Genomic DNA, 18,403 nt, shown 5'->3' on the forward strand with positions numbered 1-18,403 from the left:
TGAACATTAGCTGTAGAGCTCTACGGAAGATCTAAACTTCTAAAGGACAAAGGTATATGCTCTCTTGCTGGGATGCTTCCCCTTGTTTCCTCACCTTTTTTCTCCCCAAGAATGTACACAATTATAGGCAAGGAAAGCGCCCCAGCACAAGCATATCTCTGTCCTATAGATCTTCCGTATGTATGTATACAGCTCTCAATAGCAATGTTCAGTCTATTGTATACATCTATGTTTATTTTAAAAAATAAAGCCACTACAATTTAAATTTCAATAAAATATCGGCTATTTTACGATTCGCTTGAGGGAAAAGTTCATAGAACAGGTAGGAAAAGTGTTTTTACAGAACAGCGATCCCATATTTGTTTTATATTTATTCTCTTCGATAATATAAAATTACGTTAATAACACGAGACGCGTATGTTACAATATTTCACAATGTAACCACGTCTTCGACACAATTGCGAGAAGCGATTGAGAGACTCGCGTGCGGAAGTGCCGATACGAATTGCATTTTGATTCGCAATAGCGGATCTACGTTCTCTTGCCGGATTTAAAACTAATATTCCTACGGGTGTCTTTTAAAAAGAGCTCGATCCGTAGGCGTAATTTAATTAACATAAGGAATACTTATGTCAAAAGTCATATTTTAGAAATAAGGATACACGTAAAAAATATAATTAACATAGACCTTATCTCGATCGACATTATTTGACAAAATAAATTTTTAAAGTTTATAAGAAAACAAAATAAAAACTTCAAGTCAAAAAGTGACATTGGCACACATCTGTCTGTCAGGAGCACGGTTGTATATACAACCGTGGTCAGGAGTCTCGATATTTTCCTGAAGCTTGAACTACATTAGCATATTGCTAGATCCGCTACTGTTCGTAACTATCGGCCACGCCGCAAAGCGAGCAAAGTTTGATTATCTCGGCGGAGACCTCAACCTCACGCTATTCTCGCTTCCGAAGAAAAAAAAAAAGATCGAAAAAGAAATCGAAGACTTCGCTTGAGAAAAACAGTCGCGCGCATTCTGTTATAACCGTTGTAAAATAGATATACCTGGTATAAATAGTACGAGAACTATATTACAAAAATATACAGCGTCAGTAAAGTGACGCCAGTTACATTCCACAGTTAAACCATCTCAACAATTATGATTTCTTATCACTATACTAATTACATATAAATACATCTTATATACATCCTTCGCGTATGATTCGTGTTAGTTGGTAGTAACAGTATTGCATACATATGTGAACTCACTACCTTGAATAAAAAATACAGAAAATAATATACCGCGCGACGGACAGTGATAACGTTTCCTCTTCTTATTTGACCTGTCAAAAAATTATGTTTACGCATTTTATTTTAAGTCGCGTGTCGACATGACACTTTTAAATAAGGGTAACTAAACGGTCGATTATGAAGATCTTAAGATATAGCCGAAAAATATTACAATCAAGTTGATCAGCGTTAATTCCGTTAACCGCCAGGCTTCTACACACAACTGAACTTGACACCTGAAAATTTGACAGCAATGTAAATTCGCAGATGAGGATATTTTTCCGAGACGCATATTTGTACGTTCAAAATCGCATTAATAATTGTTTTTATGTTTTTATAATATAAAACTTTTAATGTAATAAACATTGTATAGTTATATATTTTATATTGGCAATTACCTTTACGTGAGATTTTCAAGACGTTCTTTCTTTCGTTGTTTCGAGGGCAATGTGCATTTTATCGAATATTCTCAGAATCAAAACGCGCTCGATCGTACAATTATATTTAACGATTTAAGTAAAAATTAAATGTTTGTACCGTCGTCACTGGAGTAGCAGTTATGGCAGTGGAGCTTATGATTTCGGACACGCACGTCCGTTCCCATCAATCCATCGCCAAGACGCACGTGGCACACGCAACACTTGAAGCATTCCATATGATAAAACAATCGTAGACTCTCGATTATCATCGCTGCGCCTCGACCTAAGGATATCGCAAGAATATTTATAACGATGAAAGAACGTTTTAATTTTAGCCTATTATATTACCTAATTCTTCTCCGCAATGCGAACACTTCTTCTTTCCGCTCACGCTCAGCATTTTTTCCTGATTCCCGTTGTTATTCGCGATGGGCGCGTGTTGTGTCTTTTGAGACTGCAGTGTGTATTGTGGCGATTGATGTTGCACCGTCAAATGTTCTTGATTGAGAACTTGCTCCGGCCTGAAAAGAAGATAATTTCCATAAATTATAAAGATTTTGAAAAGAAAGTCTAGATGAAAGTTCAAATATAAACAAAAAATTAGAGAATATATAGATATTATTTTTGGTCATTAAAAAATTGTTTCTTTATGTATTATTACTGAAAAATGAGTATCAATTTATAGCATATTATAACATAGCATATATTATAACATATATAGTTTGTAAAATAATTTTTTTTCGTAAATTGCCGAATATTAATTAAATGTACCTTCGCCTTGTTAAAAGAGGTTTCTCCTGCGTTTTATTCTGTACCCTTTGTGTTAGAGTTTGTATGATAGAATCGGGTAGCGGTTTGCTATCTGTCCGAATTGGAGCGTTATATGGTACGGAAGTGCCAGTTACATGCGGTTGAGATTTTCGCGCCGGTGATCGTTGGTTTCTCTCATTAATCCTCCTTTGTTCCGCTTCCTGTCGAGAAACAGTTGAGATAAGACAAGCATTTGATTTTATTAGAAATTTAATAGAATAACTGAATATTTGATAAAAATTAGAATAACTGAAAAATTAAATCTTAAAAAACATTAATAAAAATAAAATCTTATTTCAGAAATAATAAATTATTTAGTCTCCAACAAACTTTTGGTAATATATTTAACGTCTTTAAAAGGATTATATACAGAAAATAATATTTATATATATGCCAATTAATAGAAATAATTCTAATACGCACTTGAATAATCCAATGTTGATAGTTCACATCGTGAGCACCTCTTGGCACGTCACTCTTTCTTCGCTGGACCCATTGATCACCTTGAACAATTCGTGGACGCGGTACTGCGCTTAATGCCTGTAAGGTCTGCCTGGACATTTGTTGACCAGTGTGATTTCCAAGTGTTGTTGTCGATGCGCTCTCTCGAATCGACGCGTCTACTTGTTGGGGAATTGAATCCGCGGATGGTATACGGCTATTCCTACACATTCCCAATTAAATAAAGAAATTTAATAATACTAATTACCATGTCGTTCCGTCTTACCTGATAATTCGTCTTATTATCATATAAAAAGTCATATAAAAATATTTCATTTTAATTTAGATATAATTTAATTAACACTTATTATATAGTTAAGAGAAATTTAATATAATAATAGGTATCAGAGTGTACAATATGATTTATTATCGTATTTACCTGATTGTAACATCTCTTTGTCTCTGATCTAGCATACGTGGTTTAGAAAGTGGAATCGGTGGTGGTGGTGGTCTCCTTCTTGGCGCGTCTTGAAATTGCAAGTTTGGCATCGAAGATCTGTAATTTACTGCGGGCGTGTGATATTTATATTGTTGCGTGTTTTTAACAGAATTCTGCGCGACATCTTGCAAGGATTGCCACTGTTCTTGTAACTGTTCTGCCAACCTAAGCTGCTTCTGCTCGCGATAGGCCAAATTATTGCGTTGTCTCTTTAATTCTTCCTGCTCCAATTGCAGAAGTTCCCTTTCTACTCGTAGCACTTCCTAAAAGGATAATATATAATATAGTACCTATATCTTTACGATTGCATTTATTATCTCTTCACATGCACGTTTAAAATACTAAATATGAATGTTTCTATCGCGTTAATTCTAGTTATTTTTTTCTTAAATAAAAGCAATTATTATTAAAACAGCAAAAACTCTAGATATTTTTGAAATTCATAAATAAATACATTTAGCTCAAACCATTTTTAATTTTTATTTGTTACCTTCACGATAGAACTTATACGTTTTAGCAAATATAATAATAAAAAATTAAATACGTCTCTTATGTGAGTAATCTATTCGCGTGAGTTTAACATATTATTAACATATTCAAAGAGATCATATCGAATTAAGCTGAGATTAGTTGAAATGTCCGAAAGAAATTTAAAAGGGATAGTAATAAAGGGATGCACAGAATTCCTATACGAATATTTATATATGTAAAAGTTCCGTGCAAACAAGCGACTAAAACAGTGGTGAAGACAACTGTTGTCTTACCCCGGAAGGGAATTCATCTTCGTTGTTGCTCAACCCAGCACCGACCAATGCCTTGCTCTGCGAATAATTAGCAATCCCTCTATCAATATTTACACTACGCTATATACTTGATTTGCACCATACTACTGAACCGATCGAATCCTTCGGGCAATGCTGCAATAATAACTACTGTGCAATTTCTCAATATATAAATAAAAGTAATACGATCGGATAGAGACATTGACGAGAATCAAGATAACATTGCCCCAAGGATAATATTTCCAAGCTATCGGTTAAAAATGCGTGCCTCGGCTAGAAGAAATTTGTGCATAGTTTCAAGTTTCCCCGGGGAAAACAAAAAAACGATTGGCAGAAATGTCACAGAAAGAATATACTCGGAAGATAATAGGTACCTCGTTCTATAAATTCACTATCTACTTATAAAATCAGCCTCTTTTTCCTCGTTAGTCTCGCGTTCGAAGAATGTAAAACCGAAGGATTTGCCTTACCTCTTGCTCGCGAATTTGACTTTCCATCGTTCGGATGCGCATCTCCTCCTTGCGACACGCATCAGCGACTCGCCGCTCTTTCTCCTCGATCTCGTTCTGCATCCTCAGTTGTTCCGACTGCGTCTCAAGCTCCTCGTCCTTTCGCTTGTCTCCGACGTACTTCGCTTCCTCCTCCGTCGTTCGCTTCTGGATCTCCCGCTGTTTCGCTGTCTCATCGTGTTGCTGTTGCGGTTGCTCGTGTGAGGAAGCATCTTCCTGCTTACGTGCGTTGTCGTCCCTCTTGCGAAACGCGTCCTCATTGCAGCGCAATATCGCCTCCCTCTCCAGCTGCATCTTCTCTTCCTCGAGTTCACGCAGTTTGTGGGCAAGTCTCTCCCCCAAGTCACTATGGCATCAAACAATGTATTTCATGATTTATCCGTCCCTAATATAAATCTAGCATTCTTTTAACAAATAAAAAAGATATTTAAAAAGCTCAAGATCTTTTAGATATATTTTTCAAAAGATCTCTTTTGAACATTTATATCCGCAAAAGGAAATAGCAAAAAAATTGCGTGTCTGATAATTTATCCGTACCTATTATATTCGCGATTATCGCCATATCGCCACTGTTCCTCCTTCTCGAGGACCTCGATGATCTCCCGCTCCTTCTTTGTGATTTCATCCTCCTCGGAGGAAGTCACACTGGCGCCGAAAGGCTCGCTGCTCTGTCTGCTGTGCTGCGACATGTCGGGGCTAACAGGCTGCTTCGCCCAGTCCTCGACGTGTCCTAATTCCACCCCGGAATCTCTCTCGTGGCTCGAATCTTGCTCGTAGTTACTATCGGTATCGTACGAGCGACGATGGAGTTGTTCGATGCGTCTCTCCTCGGCAAGAATCGCCGCCATGTCCGGTGGTTTCGTTAGCGTCAACTCAGGTTCGAGATCGTCGTCGTTGACCTGCTATTAACAAAACGTCGAGAACGCTCGTATAATTCTGTTAGTTAAATCGATTATTTTTGAAGCAACTCAGCAACTGAGACGAGTAGAAACTATAGTAGATGGATTTTCGCGCTTACCCCTTCAATACCGAGGAAATCCGAGCGTCTCGTGCGCAGCTCTTTCTTTATTCTGCGAGTGGAGTTTAATCTCTTGAGCGGCTCCGGAGCAGGATTCTCATCATCGCTGATGTCCACCGGAGGCGGCGGTGGTTTCTCCTTCGGGGGTTCCACACTCGTCGGCGGACTCAGAAGGAAAGGTTGATCGGCGATTATCTCCTCGTCGTTGGACAGAGTTAGCGGTAGAATCTATAAATAACAAAGAACGTCTATGAATTGTCCCATGAAATTCTACATTGTGCAAAAGAGATCAATGTGATTTTGTAACTAACTTGTTTGGAAATCGGCGAGGCTGGACTCGGGATGTTCAGTGCGTCGACCGAACCAACTTCCTGCTTGGCTAAGCTCAGGTTCGTCGGTCGTTCCAGCGGATGGTCGGCGGTCGGCGTGGCGACCGTAGCGTTGGGCGCGTCGTGCACGTCGACGTCGACGTCGCACTTCTTCATGGTGACGACAGCGACGGCGGGCATCCCGACGCTCGTCGACGTCTCCGTCGTTTCCTGCTGCTTGTGCTCGACTGCGGGAGCCGCCGGGCGATTCGCAGCGGCGGTCGTCTCCTCCTCTTGGTCCGCTTTCTCGATAACGATCCGTTCCTGAGGGGACGACGAGTCGTGGTGTAGCCGAGGCATGTAAAATGCAGTATCGCGCGCCGTGTGCCAAGATTTTGCAACGCTACATTCTATGCAAATCGACGGATGATGATGGTTCGGAATAGCGTTTCTCAAATTCGCGAAGATCGGAGACGGATGAATTCTGATTAAAGGGATAAAAATCGTCTTCCCTCGGTATCCCGACCGCGCTCATTAGTGCTCAAGGATACAAACGTATCTCTCGACGGGCTAATTAACGTCCTAAGGATATGTAAAAAAAATATATCCGTTTGTTTTATACTAATTAATTAAGTAATTAGGGTAATCGTGACGCGAGGATAAATGTGACACTGCGACATTACGACGATTAAATTGTGTAATTGAAAAATATCGCGACTCGCCTCTCGGTTTCTAATCATCCTAATTAACCCGATTATTTGAGAAGTGCCTGGAAAAATGTTTCGTAATATATATCAACTTAGCGGCTATGTACAAAAGCGAGAGAGAGAGCGTCAGAGAGCTCGTTAGTTAACGCGAGATAAGTGCGAGATCACTTAAAAAAAAAAAATCTAACGACAAGTAATCGTATTGCGACGCTTTCAAGTTGCGATTATGCTCTCCGCGAGATATTTGAGGCTCGTGCATCCGCGACCCGCGTTCGCGGATGACGCAATCGTTAAATGACATAATATAATGCACTTCGACGCCGTATTTCACCGACAATTGTGATCGGCATATTTTCCCAGCACGTATATAGCGGTTGCGCGAAAAGAAAAAAAAACCGTCGGGAGAATGTCTCGCGCGTACCAGATGTGAAATTCCTGCTGTGGGAATACGCGGGCGCATTTTACCAGGTCGACGCACGTTGCGTAATGTTACACGTCTCCGATGAGTCTCCGCAATCACGTGCGCTTTTCTCCGCGATTTGACGCGCCTTTATGAAAACGTACCGAGGCGCGACATTGCGATATCAATCGACGCGAACTCGAGGAGCACTGATTTTGGGCGATGACCCGAATAACAACAATTTACGCGATCGAGAGATCCCTCATATTCTCTCGCACACAAGCGTCTCGTCTATAGCGGATTCTTCGAACACTCGTGGAAAGGAACATATTACTTCGCGTAATCTTAATTACTGAATGCAGATTATTGCAAAATCTTCGCATGGCGCTATTTTTGGAATATTTTAACGTGGAATATTGCAAAAAAAATAATTTGTTGGATGCGGCGATGCGTGATCATCAGTAAAAGCATCGTCGGATAAGAAGCTCCGTTAATCGTGTATCAAAATGGTGTGAATGTCTTCCATGCACTTGTGTGACGCCCTTTTTAAAAATTAAAAGGAATTATAAAGCATTATAAGAATGTATAAGCGATTGAAAAGAAAGAAGCTTCAGAGGTGCGAATAAAGAATAAAAATGCGATTAAACGCGTCTGAAATGAGAGAAACGTCGGATCAATTTTAATCGAATTGAACACAGAATAATTGCGTAGAAATCAAGACCAATCAAACATTAATATATCAGTTCAGAATAAATCTAATTCCCCGCGACTCTTCTCATTTCCACTCCGTTTCTCAAAGCAGAACAATTTTTAAAAAATTGTTGCATTTCTATGTACAAATTACACTATAAGCTAGTAGCTTATTCAGCACTTTTTCTCGTTCACTTTCAAAAGCGAAATGAGCGTTCTTAGGCTGTCGAGGAAAGACTACAAGTGCCAAAGTCGATCGAAGCAACTCGATCACGCGATCTCTTCAAACACTACACGGCAAAATTAAAAAAGACTCACTTTACACACACACACACACACACACACACAGACACAGACACACACACGCTCAACCGTTCGGTAGTATCTCTTACCTCACGAGTCATACTCGGAAATTCGCATGCGGGTGACGAGCACACGGGAAAGGGAAAAGCTACGTTCACTTTCTCAAGTTGCAAGCGGATCGTGCACACGCCTCGAAAATCGCCCAACTACTAGATCACCGTGATGTCAGGTGTTGTCGGGCTGATTAAAAGCCGGCTGTGCTCGCGCACACGGCGCAATAAAGTGTCTTTCGGCGATCGAGGGAGAGAGAGAGAAAGAGAGAGAAAGAGTGATAAGAGGGATATCTAGCCTCCGCTATCGAGGCACAAGTTCTCCGATGGAGTGCAGGTGCGACGCGATATGGAATTCACCAATTAAATACAATCTAAATGTATTTGTGAGACTCTAAATGAGACTGATAAGGAAAGAATTCGATCAGGGCCCACCTTATCCCCCGTTCATCGACAAATTAGGCGCGTGCCTGAAATTCTGATGAGTGCCAACGCATTATAAACGAGGCAGATACTATCAGTGATATGACATCAACATTATTTTTATCTTTATTTCAGATTGCTCAAGCCGTTCCTTTAGAGATTACTAGAATAGAGAGATGACTCCCGATTACTGTTTCAACATGCTAATATCTCTTTTCTCTCTCTTGCTATTCCTTGTTGTCGCTTAGAGATGTGCGAATCAAGAATTTTTTATGTCGAATCGAATCGAATAGAAGAATTTCATTATCTTTCTCGATTTCGAATCAAATCGAATCGTTGAAATATAATTTTTAATTAACAATATAATAATTATTAAATTGAATATTTTGACGTGGAAAAATAATATTAATTATAAGTATAATATAAATTCTTTTTCGAAAGAAATTCGAATTCGAATCAAAACCGATTCTCCGAACCCGATTCGATTTGATTCGATTCGTATTCGAATAGTTCGCACATCTCTACCGTTGCTATTAAGACATAGAAATATCGGAACATATTTCGCGTGGAGGACTTCCGAAGGTAGGCCCTGAACCCGAACGGGGTCTATTATCCGTACAGACATGCGTGTCTTCGTGAAATTGCCATTCGTTCTGGGAGTCTACTGAACAAAAAAAAAGAAAAAGAAGCCGTTCGTCTCGACACGGTGTCCCACACGGGGGGGCTAACACACAGCTCAAGCAAATCGACTGCTTGCTCGAAGCAATCAAGAGTACATGACGTCTTACCTCTTCGGTGTATCGGAGGATCGAGAGACGCGCGGAAAGAAAGCGGATCGCGCGCTCCGACAAAACGAGCGACAAACCGTTGATGGAAATATCGTTGGACGGCGACGTGGCTCGCATGGCTGCTCTTTTTTTTTACGGTCGGCGCGGTCGGTTCTTTATTAGTAATTAACTGTCACCGCGATTGACCCTCGACACCGCGCGTCACGCGGCCGATATGTCCATCGTACTTTGAACGCATGGCCGTTTATTAAAAGAGCGTATTTATGCGCCCTATTAACCGTGGAGATGAACCGCGCCAAGATTTGCGTCGACAAGTTGTTTGCATTATTTAACGGATCTCTCGCTTCGTCAAAATTCACAATTTACATGTCGCTACAAATTACAATAATTTGATGAAATAAATGATAAAAAAAAATAAATTGAAATCTGCGGACGCAAATTCTTTCAACTGATCCATAATTGATTTTTCCTCGACGATAATTAATGTGACAAAAAGCAAATAATAAAATTAATGTGATAAAAGCAAATAATAAAATTGAAGAAAAAAGAAGTTAGACAGCAAGAAAAAAAACTTTGCTTTTCCGCGAGATAAAATCCACGTGAATGCGTGAGAAAATAATACGACACGGCAGGGTTTCGTTGGCCAGTGTATCTTATATTTCATCGTTGTTCGTTCTCTCTCGGTCGACCGCTTATATGACAATTAGTTCCATGACAATTAGTCATAATCACGCGCCAAGTGTCGGCGAGTATACTTTTAAAGTTCGCTACAGAGCGCCGCAAGCGAAATTATCCGAGCGTTTCTCCTCGGAGAAACGGTCCCGGTGATATCGCCGATATTTTAATTAACGTGCTCGACTTAATATCGTAATTAAGATGAGGAGCGATCGCGAACGTGTTATCACAATAGTTTATTCCCGCTTACGGTCGATATCGGCGGTGAACTTTAATCAACCAGTTCGACCGTACGCTCGCTCTCGCGAAGCGCAATCGCGAAAGGGGATAGAGTTAAACTGCCGATTAAAGTCAATTAATGCCGAGATCGGCCGTTACGTCTTTCTTAAACGGCGTATATTGCATATATTCGACAGCGCTTAGGCTGCCCTGTCCGCTTTTATGTCGCGGACATCGGTAATGCCGCAATTGTGAACTCTATTACAAGTCGTCGTTGCGCCGTACTAACCGCGTAACGGCAGTTTCACGGTAGAGTTTCCGCATATAATCCGATCTAAAGTCTACATATCGTAACCGGAGATTATCTTATAGCTTCGCACCTGCGTCGCGCCTATTTACATGACTAGCGGATGGTTGTACGTAGTTTAGATTCACGTGTAACTTCGCGCTCGATGAGCGTGGAGACGACAGCGATTCGCGCGCTCGCTAACGCTAAATCCCTTATAAAGATAATAATCCCTCCCTCGAAGGAGCCTCCCTCGAGTCTTCGAAGAACTGGAAGCGAAACCCGGTTGACCTTCGCGAAAGTGTAAACGTTAAGCGGAGAAGAGTCGTACAACCCGTTCGACCCGGCTTATAGACAACGCAGTTGGCACGCGGCTAAGGTCGAAGCGACGAGACGGAGTTGCTCCTGGTACCCTCGTTCTCTCAGCGTTTCACACCCTCGACACACCCTCGCGTTTTCCACACGCCCCCGATGAGACGTTGGCTCTACATACATCAGAGATCTAGCACGGGGTTGTCTAGCGGCTGACCAAAAGCGGAGGACAGTGCGCGGTTGTTATTGTCGGGGAAAGATGGTCCTCGCGTCTTTTAGGAATTTTTCGAGGCGTTGCCGGCTTGCTGAGCTTCGCTTCTAACCTCGGCGACGGGGATTGTCCGGTTCACCGTGATGAACGGCGTCACCGGCGGCGTCGTGGGCGCCTTGCCCTGAGGTACCACCACCTTCTCGCACACCTCCACCACGGTGCGACGTCGTTCCGCAGGCGGTAGCGCTTCCTCGTGGCGTCGCGCGCTCCCTGGGGCGAATCTCGACGAGGGTGAGGGCGGAAGTTCCGCTGAACTCGCTTGCGGGGACACGGGTGAGGGGATCTCGACGGTCGCCGTCTCGGACGTTCTCCGAATCGGGCAGGGAGACTGACTCGTCGTGGGTTTGTTGTTCGCGCCGTGCGCCTTCGAGGGCGAAGTTTTGAAAGCGGACGAGGTCAAGACAGAGTCGGGACTCGTCGGCGAGGATTTGACGGTTTTGCGAGGGAGAGGGGTGGGAATCTTGGACGTGGTGCGGCATGAAGCGGGCTTGGAAACCGGACTGGCCTCGAGAGAGAGGCTGGTCGGGATCGTCGTCGTTCTGATGGAGGGAAATGACAATTGGTACGTCTCCGCGACGGGGATGGTGTCCGAACACGGCTGAGGGAGATTGGAGAGGTGTTCCTTCGACAAGTTCTGCCGTTTCGCTTGGCCGACGAATTTCGGTCTCGCTTGCTCGATGGAGAGCTTCAGGCTGGCCGATACTATGGACTCGTTGGGACTCGGCTCGGAATCTGTCTTGAACTCGGCCGCGTCTTTGCCGAATGTTCGCGGTTTCGAAAGGCTTTCGGGGATCGTGGTTTCTCGCGGGGGTATTTTGGGACTCGGGTGGGTGGTGATCGCGCGAAGTACGGAAGTATGCGAACGAAGTGTATTAGAATTAGTAACGGTATCTACGCGCGCTTGCGACTGTGATTTGTTAGTCGATAGTTCCCCAGAGGTGTCAGCAGTACCCTACAGAATCAAACAGTTACAACCTGATATGTAGTTACCCCATAACCAGAAAGAAGAAAAGAAGTTGAACAAAGGATAGTAAGATAGAAATAGCGCTCAATACCTGATTTTTCAAGTATAGAATAGACGTATCAGAAAAAATGCAGCTAGTAATGGAATTGTTTTTCTAGAATATTGGGTATCAATTAAAAATATGTAAAAATTCAGTTTAAGTTGCCATGCCTACATCTTGGAGGTGTAAAATAAAAATCGTCACGAAAACACGAATATTTCCTCTTAAAATATGGGACTCTTGGATTTGAATTAAGATATCAAAAGCACCACAATATTTCCCTTACCTTGTTCACTGCTACTGTCTCCCGGTGGCTGGTGAACTGTGAGTGCGTAGCCGTCGTGGTGTCGTTCGGCATTTCCACTATCGTACTCGACGTCGATGCGTCTTCCTGGATGACGGACGTCGTAGGCTTGACCCGCTCCTCGACGATGACTTCTCGTCGTTCGACGATCGCGCCGCCGGTGTGCTGCACGATCTCCTCATCGATCGGCTCGTCTGCTTGGCTGACCGAGCAACTTACGTCCGCGGTATGGATACCCGAGTCCTCGCGGTCCGTGTCATTCAGGAGTTCCGCGGATGACGACGAAGCGGGATATTGTCGTCCGTAATCGAGCTCCTCGAGGCTTTGCACGCGCTCAAAGGTATCCGGGCCGCTGGACGCGTCCGCGTCTAGGGAGTCCAGACTTCTGTGGAAGACGGCTCGCGGTACGCGGTACTCCGAGTCGGGCGACGAGCTCCTCTCGCTGGGCGTCGACGTGTCGACTCTGCTCTCCTGATCACGAAAACAGAGCGGATGCTTGCCGACGTGTGCGGGCCCCCGTTTGTCCGTCGTGTCCTTGCCCCTAGCGGCGTCCAGTGCGCTGAGACGATCCTTAATTGTCCTGGCGGTGAGCTCGCCGTTGTGCGAGCGTGACTCATTCGTCGTAGTCGGCACCGAGGACTCGTCGCTGCTGCTGTACTTCTCCAGAGTGGACAGTCTCTCTCTGAGAGGCCTTACCGTCTCCAAATCCTCCGTGCTGAGCTTACGGTGAACGGAACTCTTGCTCTCTCGCTCCGAAGCTTGCTTTTCCAAGTGGGTAAGCCTCTCCCGGATAGAGCTCATGTCACCGGACAATCGGTTGAGGGTCTTGTTGGTGGTCTTGTCGCCATTCTCCGTCTCGTACTTCTGTCTCTCGAGACTCGACAGTCTTTCTTTGATTGATTTCGTGCCAGTGAAGTCACCGGACAGCCTGTTGTTCGCCTTGTTGTCGTTGCTCTTCTGCGACGCCTTCTCGAATACCTCGCGTCGCTTCAATATATCCACTTTTACCACCGACAGCGGGGACTTACTACTATCGTCGTTCAAGTTCGTCTTCGAACCGTTCATCGACGATTTTGCCGCCTCCAACTTGGAGTCGATCCCGGTCAAGGATCTCCGCGGTATGTTTTGCGATACTCTCGACACGTAACCGCGAATAGCGCCTTCGTATGTATATTCTTCCGGTTCGGGCGAGCTCGTTGTCGCGGTTGTACCGGAATCGTACTCCTGATTGTGATTCAGATTGTCATGAAAAGCACCACCGAACATTTTTCTCGCGGTAGACGTCGTCGTTGCCGTCGTCGATGCCATCGCTGTATCCACTGTCGTCGCCGTTGTTGCTGATGCGATCGTTGCTGTTGCTGATGTAGTCGTGACTGTTGCCGCCGTCGTCGTCAGCGTTGCAATGCTCGTCATTGAGAATGAGGTCACATCGGTGGCGTTATCGACGTCCGAATGGCTCTTCTCGATCTCGCTGTCCCTGTCGCTCTAAAATTTGACGAGCGAGCGTAATATTATTAAATAATAATAGTTGTTTTCGTGAGAATATATATCTATAAGATTTTTCATAGGAAAAAGGTGCGTTTTAACTTGTAATGTTACTCTCTTCCTGTCGATCTAATATAGAAATGACTATTGATCGCGCGACGGGTAACTTAAGACTAGATAAATGTTTATAGGTGACACATGACATAAACAAATATAAGAACGTACAGCGGACATGGCTAAGCGATTAATATGGTTTGGTGAGATCGTTGCCATGTTGGCGGTAAGTTTTAAATTCACTAGCTGATACTCTCGTATACATTTATAAATTCGTAATAAAGAAAAAAAATAATAAAATGCAGATTAAAATTTTATGCAATGACCAAGATCTCATTGATTTGTTTAAAATATGTAAAGGTGTTCATAAATAAATTAAGAATTAAAAAAATAAATTTTCCTGACCGTAGAATTTATGTCAATAAATTTAACGGAGAATCGGAAATACTATTTCTCAATAAAAACGAGTTGACACAAAGTGCGTATTATGCACGTACGTGTTTGAATAAATGCGTACCAGAACACTATGCGTGTCGTCATGCGTATCACCGCTGACTGAGCTCTTGCCGCTGCTGGTACCGATCCCGAGGTCGCTGAGATCATTCGCGTCCTCGTCGTTGTACATAGCTAGGCTGATGCTCAGCTTACGGCCTCTGTTACCACGCTCCTCCATCATCTCCGAGAAGGTCTTATTCCGACGACGCTGACGGTCGTGCTCCTCTAACTCGAGTTTCTTCACCTCGACCACCCGCTCGATTATATGTTCCTGCCGCTTCCTCCGGCTACTCTTCCAGTTATCCAAATTCTACGGACGGAATGTTCCCTTTCATTACTAAGAAAATTACACTAACCCACTAATCTTCTACATATATAAATAAATTTCTAAATAAAATATGTAATAATATATCAAGATATATGATATTTAGTTAACTTCAATAAGAAAATTAATATTGATATTTAATTCGATTAATTACTAATGATCTTAAAATAATGATTAATAAAAAACAAAAGGTGTATATTACGTTTTTGTAATATAATCCGTTTTGTAATGACAAATTATATAATTAAAGTCAAGACTATCAAGTGCCGAATACTTCTCCTTTTTATTAATAAGACAATGTTTTTGAAGTTACTCACCGATTGCCAATCTTCAGGATCATCGCGGACTTCCTGTTTGATTTTCTTCACCTCTTGGACTTTCTGTAGTTGCTCCTGCGCGGTTCGATACAGCGAACATGGTCCGACTTTGACGAATTGTAAAGGATTGGTCGCTTGTTTGGGAGGCGTTTTTAAAGTCGTTTTTAATTTCGGTGGTTCGTGCGTCGGCTGTGGAAAGATAAAAGAGATCATATGCGACATATTTCTTCTCTTATACATTTCATGTTTTATCAAACACATCGATAATATCTACATATACATAACGATAAAAGTCATAATTCTAATCTCAAATAATGTTTGTATAGACTAAAGTGGAGTGGTATATGTAGACAGTTCTCTACAAACAAGCGTTTAGAAACGTTATCACGCAGATATAATTTAAAAAATAAAAAAAAGAATCTATCTTGAACCTATAGAATTTATTCTCTTTCTCGGACATTATAAATCTATCTTTTAATTCGTATTACTTGCGTATTTAACTCGTTTTAAACATAATCACTTTTGGAGAGACAAAAGAAAACATTTGCAACGGGTACTAACCACTCTTTCGTTTCGCCGCTCGGATGCGGCGGTTTGCGACGAAGCAGGCATCCTTCGCGCTTTCCTGCTTCTCTCGCTTTTTTAAGATACTCCTCTTCAATGTTGAACGACACCTGTTCGCATGGCTCGGCCCATCCTAAGTCCTGTTCCTGTCAAAAATAAGTGCTAAAGATTAATAGAAAATCTTGACGCGATTGGATAAGAAATATATAATAAAGCCTGCCTCTCTCGATCGTTTTATATTCAACGAAATGTGATTAACGAAGTCAAAATTACTTAAATTCTGATAAAAATAATAAAAAAGATTCATCGATATAACTTATAGTCAATTTTGATGCTCGTTTTGGTGGAGATATTCTTTTAGAATAACTAGAATAACTCGGTAACATTAATTTATAAATCTTCTTGCAATAAAATAAAAAAAATAAAAATCTGATAATGCGAATAATCGATTCGTTTTGTATCACAGATATATTTCGCTTTAGACTTTCACTTGTAGCTGATGTTCGCCTTGAAGTCTCAAAACTATTTATCGCTCTGCGCACAAATATTATCATATTCGGTTTACGTTCACGCGTCATATCCGCTACACGTGTGTTATTTCCGAAAGCGCTCCCTCCCAAAATACGTATCACCTCCATCTCATAACAAAAATTAAAACAAACTTGCAATAAAAAAGATAAATTCTTGAAATTCTATCCGAAGTTTCCACGATATTTTAGAATTGTATCGTTTTCTCTCTCTCTCTCTCTCTCTCTCTCTCTCTCTCTCCCCTGAACAATTTACAATAAAATTAACTATATATATATATAAAGCATTTTTAAAAGACCACTTCGTCAACGTCTTCAGTTTCAATTTTTAAAGGGGAACGATCTCAAGACGCTCCGAAGCGATTCAAATCGTATTTTTCCCGATCTCGCGGATGTCTACGGTACGGCACATCGAGATGCATTCGCTGATATAGCTGCCGCTCGTTCGCCACAGCGGAGCATGTCGCGCCGGGGTCGTAGACTTCGATACGTCCGATTGCATCGCTCGCCAGTCGATAGAATCCCTATGACACTTATGACATCGCGATCATTTCAATGGCGTGGTAGACGATCGTGCCTAACTGGCGTGTACCAAATCGCGCGCGTCGCAGAGACGAGCAACACGACGCGACGCGTCGGCGAGCAGCTATGCTTCTCAGATCTGTCCGGTTCAGATCGCTCGCGCGCGCATCAGACTCCGCCGAGAGCAAATGATCCTTTCAGCAAGCAGTTCTGGAGCGAACGGCGCGGAATGCAGTCTTCGAAGAAGGAAATTGACGAGAAAAAACAAAATAAAAAAAAAGGAAAAAGAGGAAGTCAAGGCTGGATATTTCTGTCGCTGCTTGGCTCGTGCGCGAACACGCGTGACAGTCTGCGTTTTCCTTAGCAGTCTTATTTAGTTTATCCGAAGACCGCGGTGAACTGTAGTCGATCCGATTATTTCCGCTCGCTGAACTTTGAACATAATTTTTTCATCAACGTTCGCGCTTTCGTGTAAAATTTGCTAAAGACCGATGAAGCGTGAGTATCGACGCTCGCGTGAAGAATATGCGCAATTAAAGCATCAAGTGTCATGTCGTGACGGTATCGCGTGTTCAGTGCGTTTTTCCAGTCGCTCTAGGAATAAAAGTTTCATAAGATTGTACGAATAATTTTTCTCGCTCGTTCTCCGTCGACAAATAAAAGAAAGAAACAACTTTTCGACATTCAAAAATAGCATTTACATAATGATATATAAGCTGTCTTCCGAAATGCTGCTGAAATCATCGTTTCGAAATAGATTGTGGTAAATAATGAAAATCGGGATGCATTTATAAGAGTATTTATTAAGAACTAAAAGAACTATGGATCAATGAATATTGTGAAAAACAAAAATAAAAATCAAATCGTTGCAATGAACAGAACATTCGTGAGAAAAGTAATTCAATTTAAATGGATATGATGAATGCGTAACATTCATTATCAAGCCTGCTATATAATCCACATTACAAATTAATTAACCAACAGCCACGAGATTGCATCTAAATATTCATAAGCTCACAAAGAAATATATTCTTATGTATCTATAACATCACTGGGGCACAATTTACAATGCCATGTTGCATCCCGGTGCAGCACGGCGGCGGATCGCGGTTGCAGTCGCATACGTTCTGAAAATATCGCGGCCCGCTATTTTGTGCGTGCAACCGCGTCTAAAAAGCCGCCTGGATCGTATGGCAAATCCGTCAGTTCGCCAAAATAATCTCGTATTTTTCGAATCTTACGACTCTTACGAGCGTGTGTCCTTTTACGCGGAGCGTTTTTCATCTTTTCATCTCGGCACAACATGAAATCCCTTTTATCCCTGCAAGCTAATTGCGTTCATCGTTTTACCCTTCTACGGTCTTTCGTCTCGCAAATAAGCCAGTAGCAAGCGAATCAATTAATCACTATGCTCCGAAGAACTAGGAATAACGTATTACTTAAAATCGTTGCCTGACAATTGTGAATTATTTCTCATTATTAGCAATTATTATCATTATTGAGATAACACGCTCCAAGAAATATAATGTTTGTTTATGATAATTGTAATTAATATTTAAGATTAAAAAAAATACAGCATTCATAGAAAATATTTTTGAAAAAATAAATT

General features: G+C 42.1%; 1 protein-coding gene across 3 annotated transcripts in view; it reads right to left on the minus strand.

Moving 5' to 3' along the window:
• Positions 1-353: 353 nt before the first annotated feature.
• Smash (smallish) overlaps positions 354-18,403 on the minus strand; it is a 56,774-nt gene continuing 38,724 nt past the window's right edge. The window contains exons 2-17 of one of the 3 annotated variants that reach the window (XM_071785347.1): positions 15,743-15,891; positions 15,182-15,370; positions 14,562-14,849; positions 12,488-13,990; positions 11,250-12,149; positions 6,077-6,397; positions 5,766-5,993; positions 5,285-5,646; positions 4,709-5,093; positions 4,221-4,277; positions 3,397-3,719; positions 2,940-3,180; positions 2,478-2,677; positions 2,055-2,227; positions 1,825-1,989; positions 354-1,523 (exon numbers count right to left, since the gene is read on the minus strand). In XM_071785347.1, coding sequence (XP_071641448.1) covers positions 1,501-1,523; positions 1,825-1,989; positions 2,055-2,227; positions 2,478-2,677; positions 2,940-3,180; positions 3,397-3,719; positions 4,221-4,277; positions 4,709-5,093; positions 5,285-5,646; positions 5,766-5,993; positions 6,077-6,397; positions 11,250-12,149; positions 12,488-13,990; positions 14,562-14,849; positions 15,182-15,370; positions 15,743-15,793 — 5,409 coding nt within the window. In that variant the 5' untranslated portion in view covers positions 15,794-15,891 and the 3' untranslated portion in view covers positions 354-1,500. Of the gene's footprint in view, positions 1,524-1,824; positions 1,990-2,054; positions 2,228-2,477; positions 2,678-2,939; positions 3,181-3,396; positions 3,720-4,220; positions 4,278-4,708; positions 5,094-5,284; positions 5,650-5,765; positions 5,994-6,076; positions 6,398-11,249; positions 12,150-12,487; positions 13,991-14,561; positions 14,850-15,181; positions 15,371-15,742; positions 15,892-18,403 lie in introns of all 3 variants that reach the window. The other 2 variants (XM_071785342.1, XM_071785353.1) reach the window with 2 other exon arrangements.

This window comes from Temnothorax longispinosus, chromosome 1, assembly GCF_030848805.1.
Source record: "Temnothorax longispinosus isolate EJ_2023e chromosome 1, Tlon_JGU_v1, whole genome shotgun sequence".
Lineage (NCBI taxonomy): Eukaryota > Metazoa > Arthropoda > Insecta > Hymenoptera > Formicidae > Temnothorax > Temnothorax longispinosus.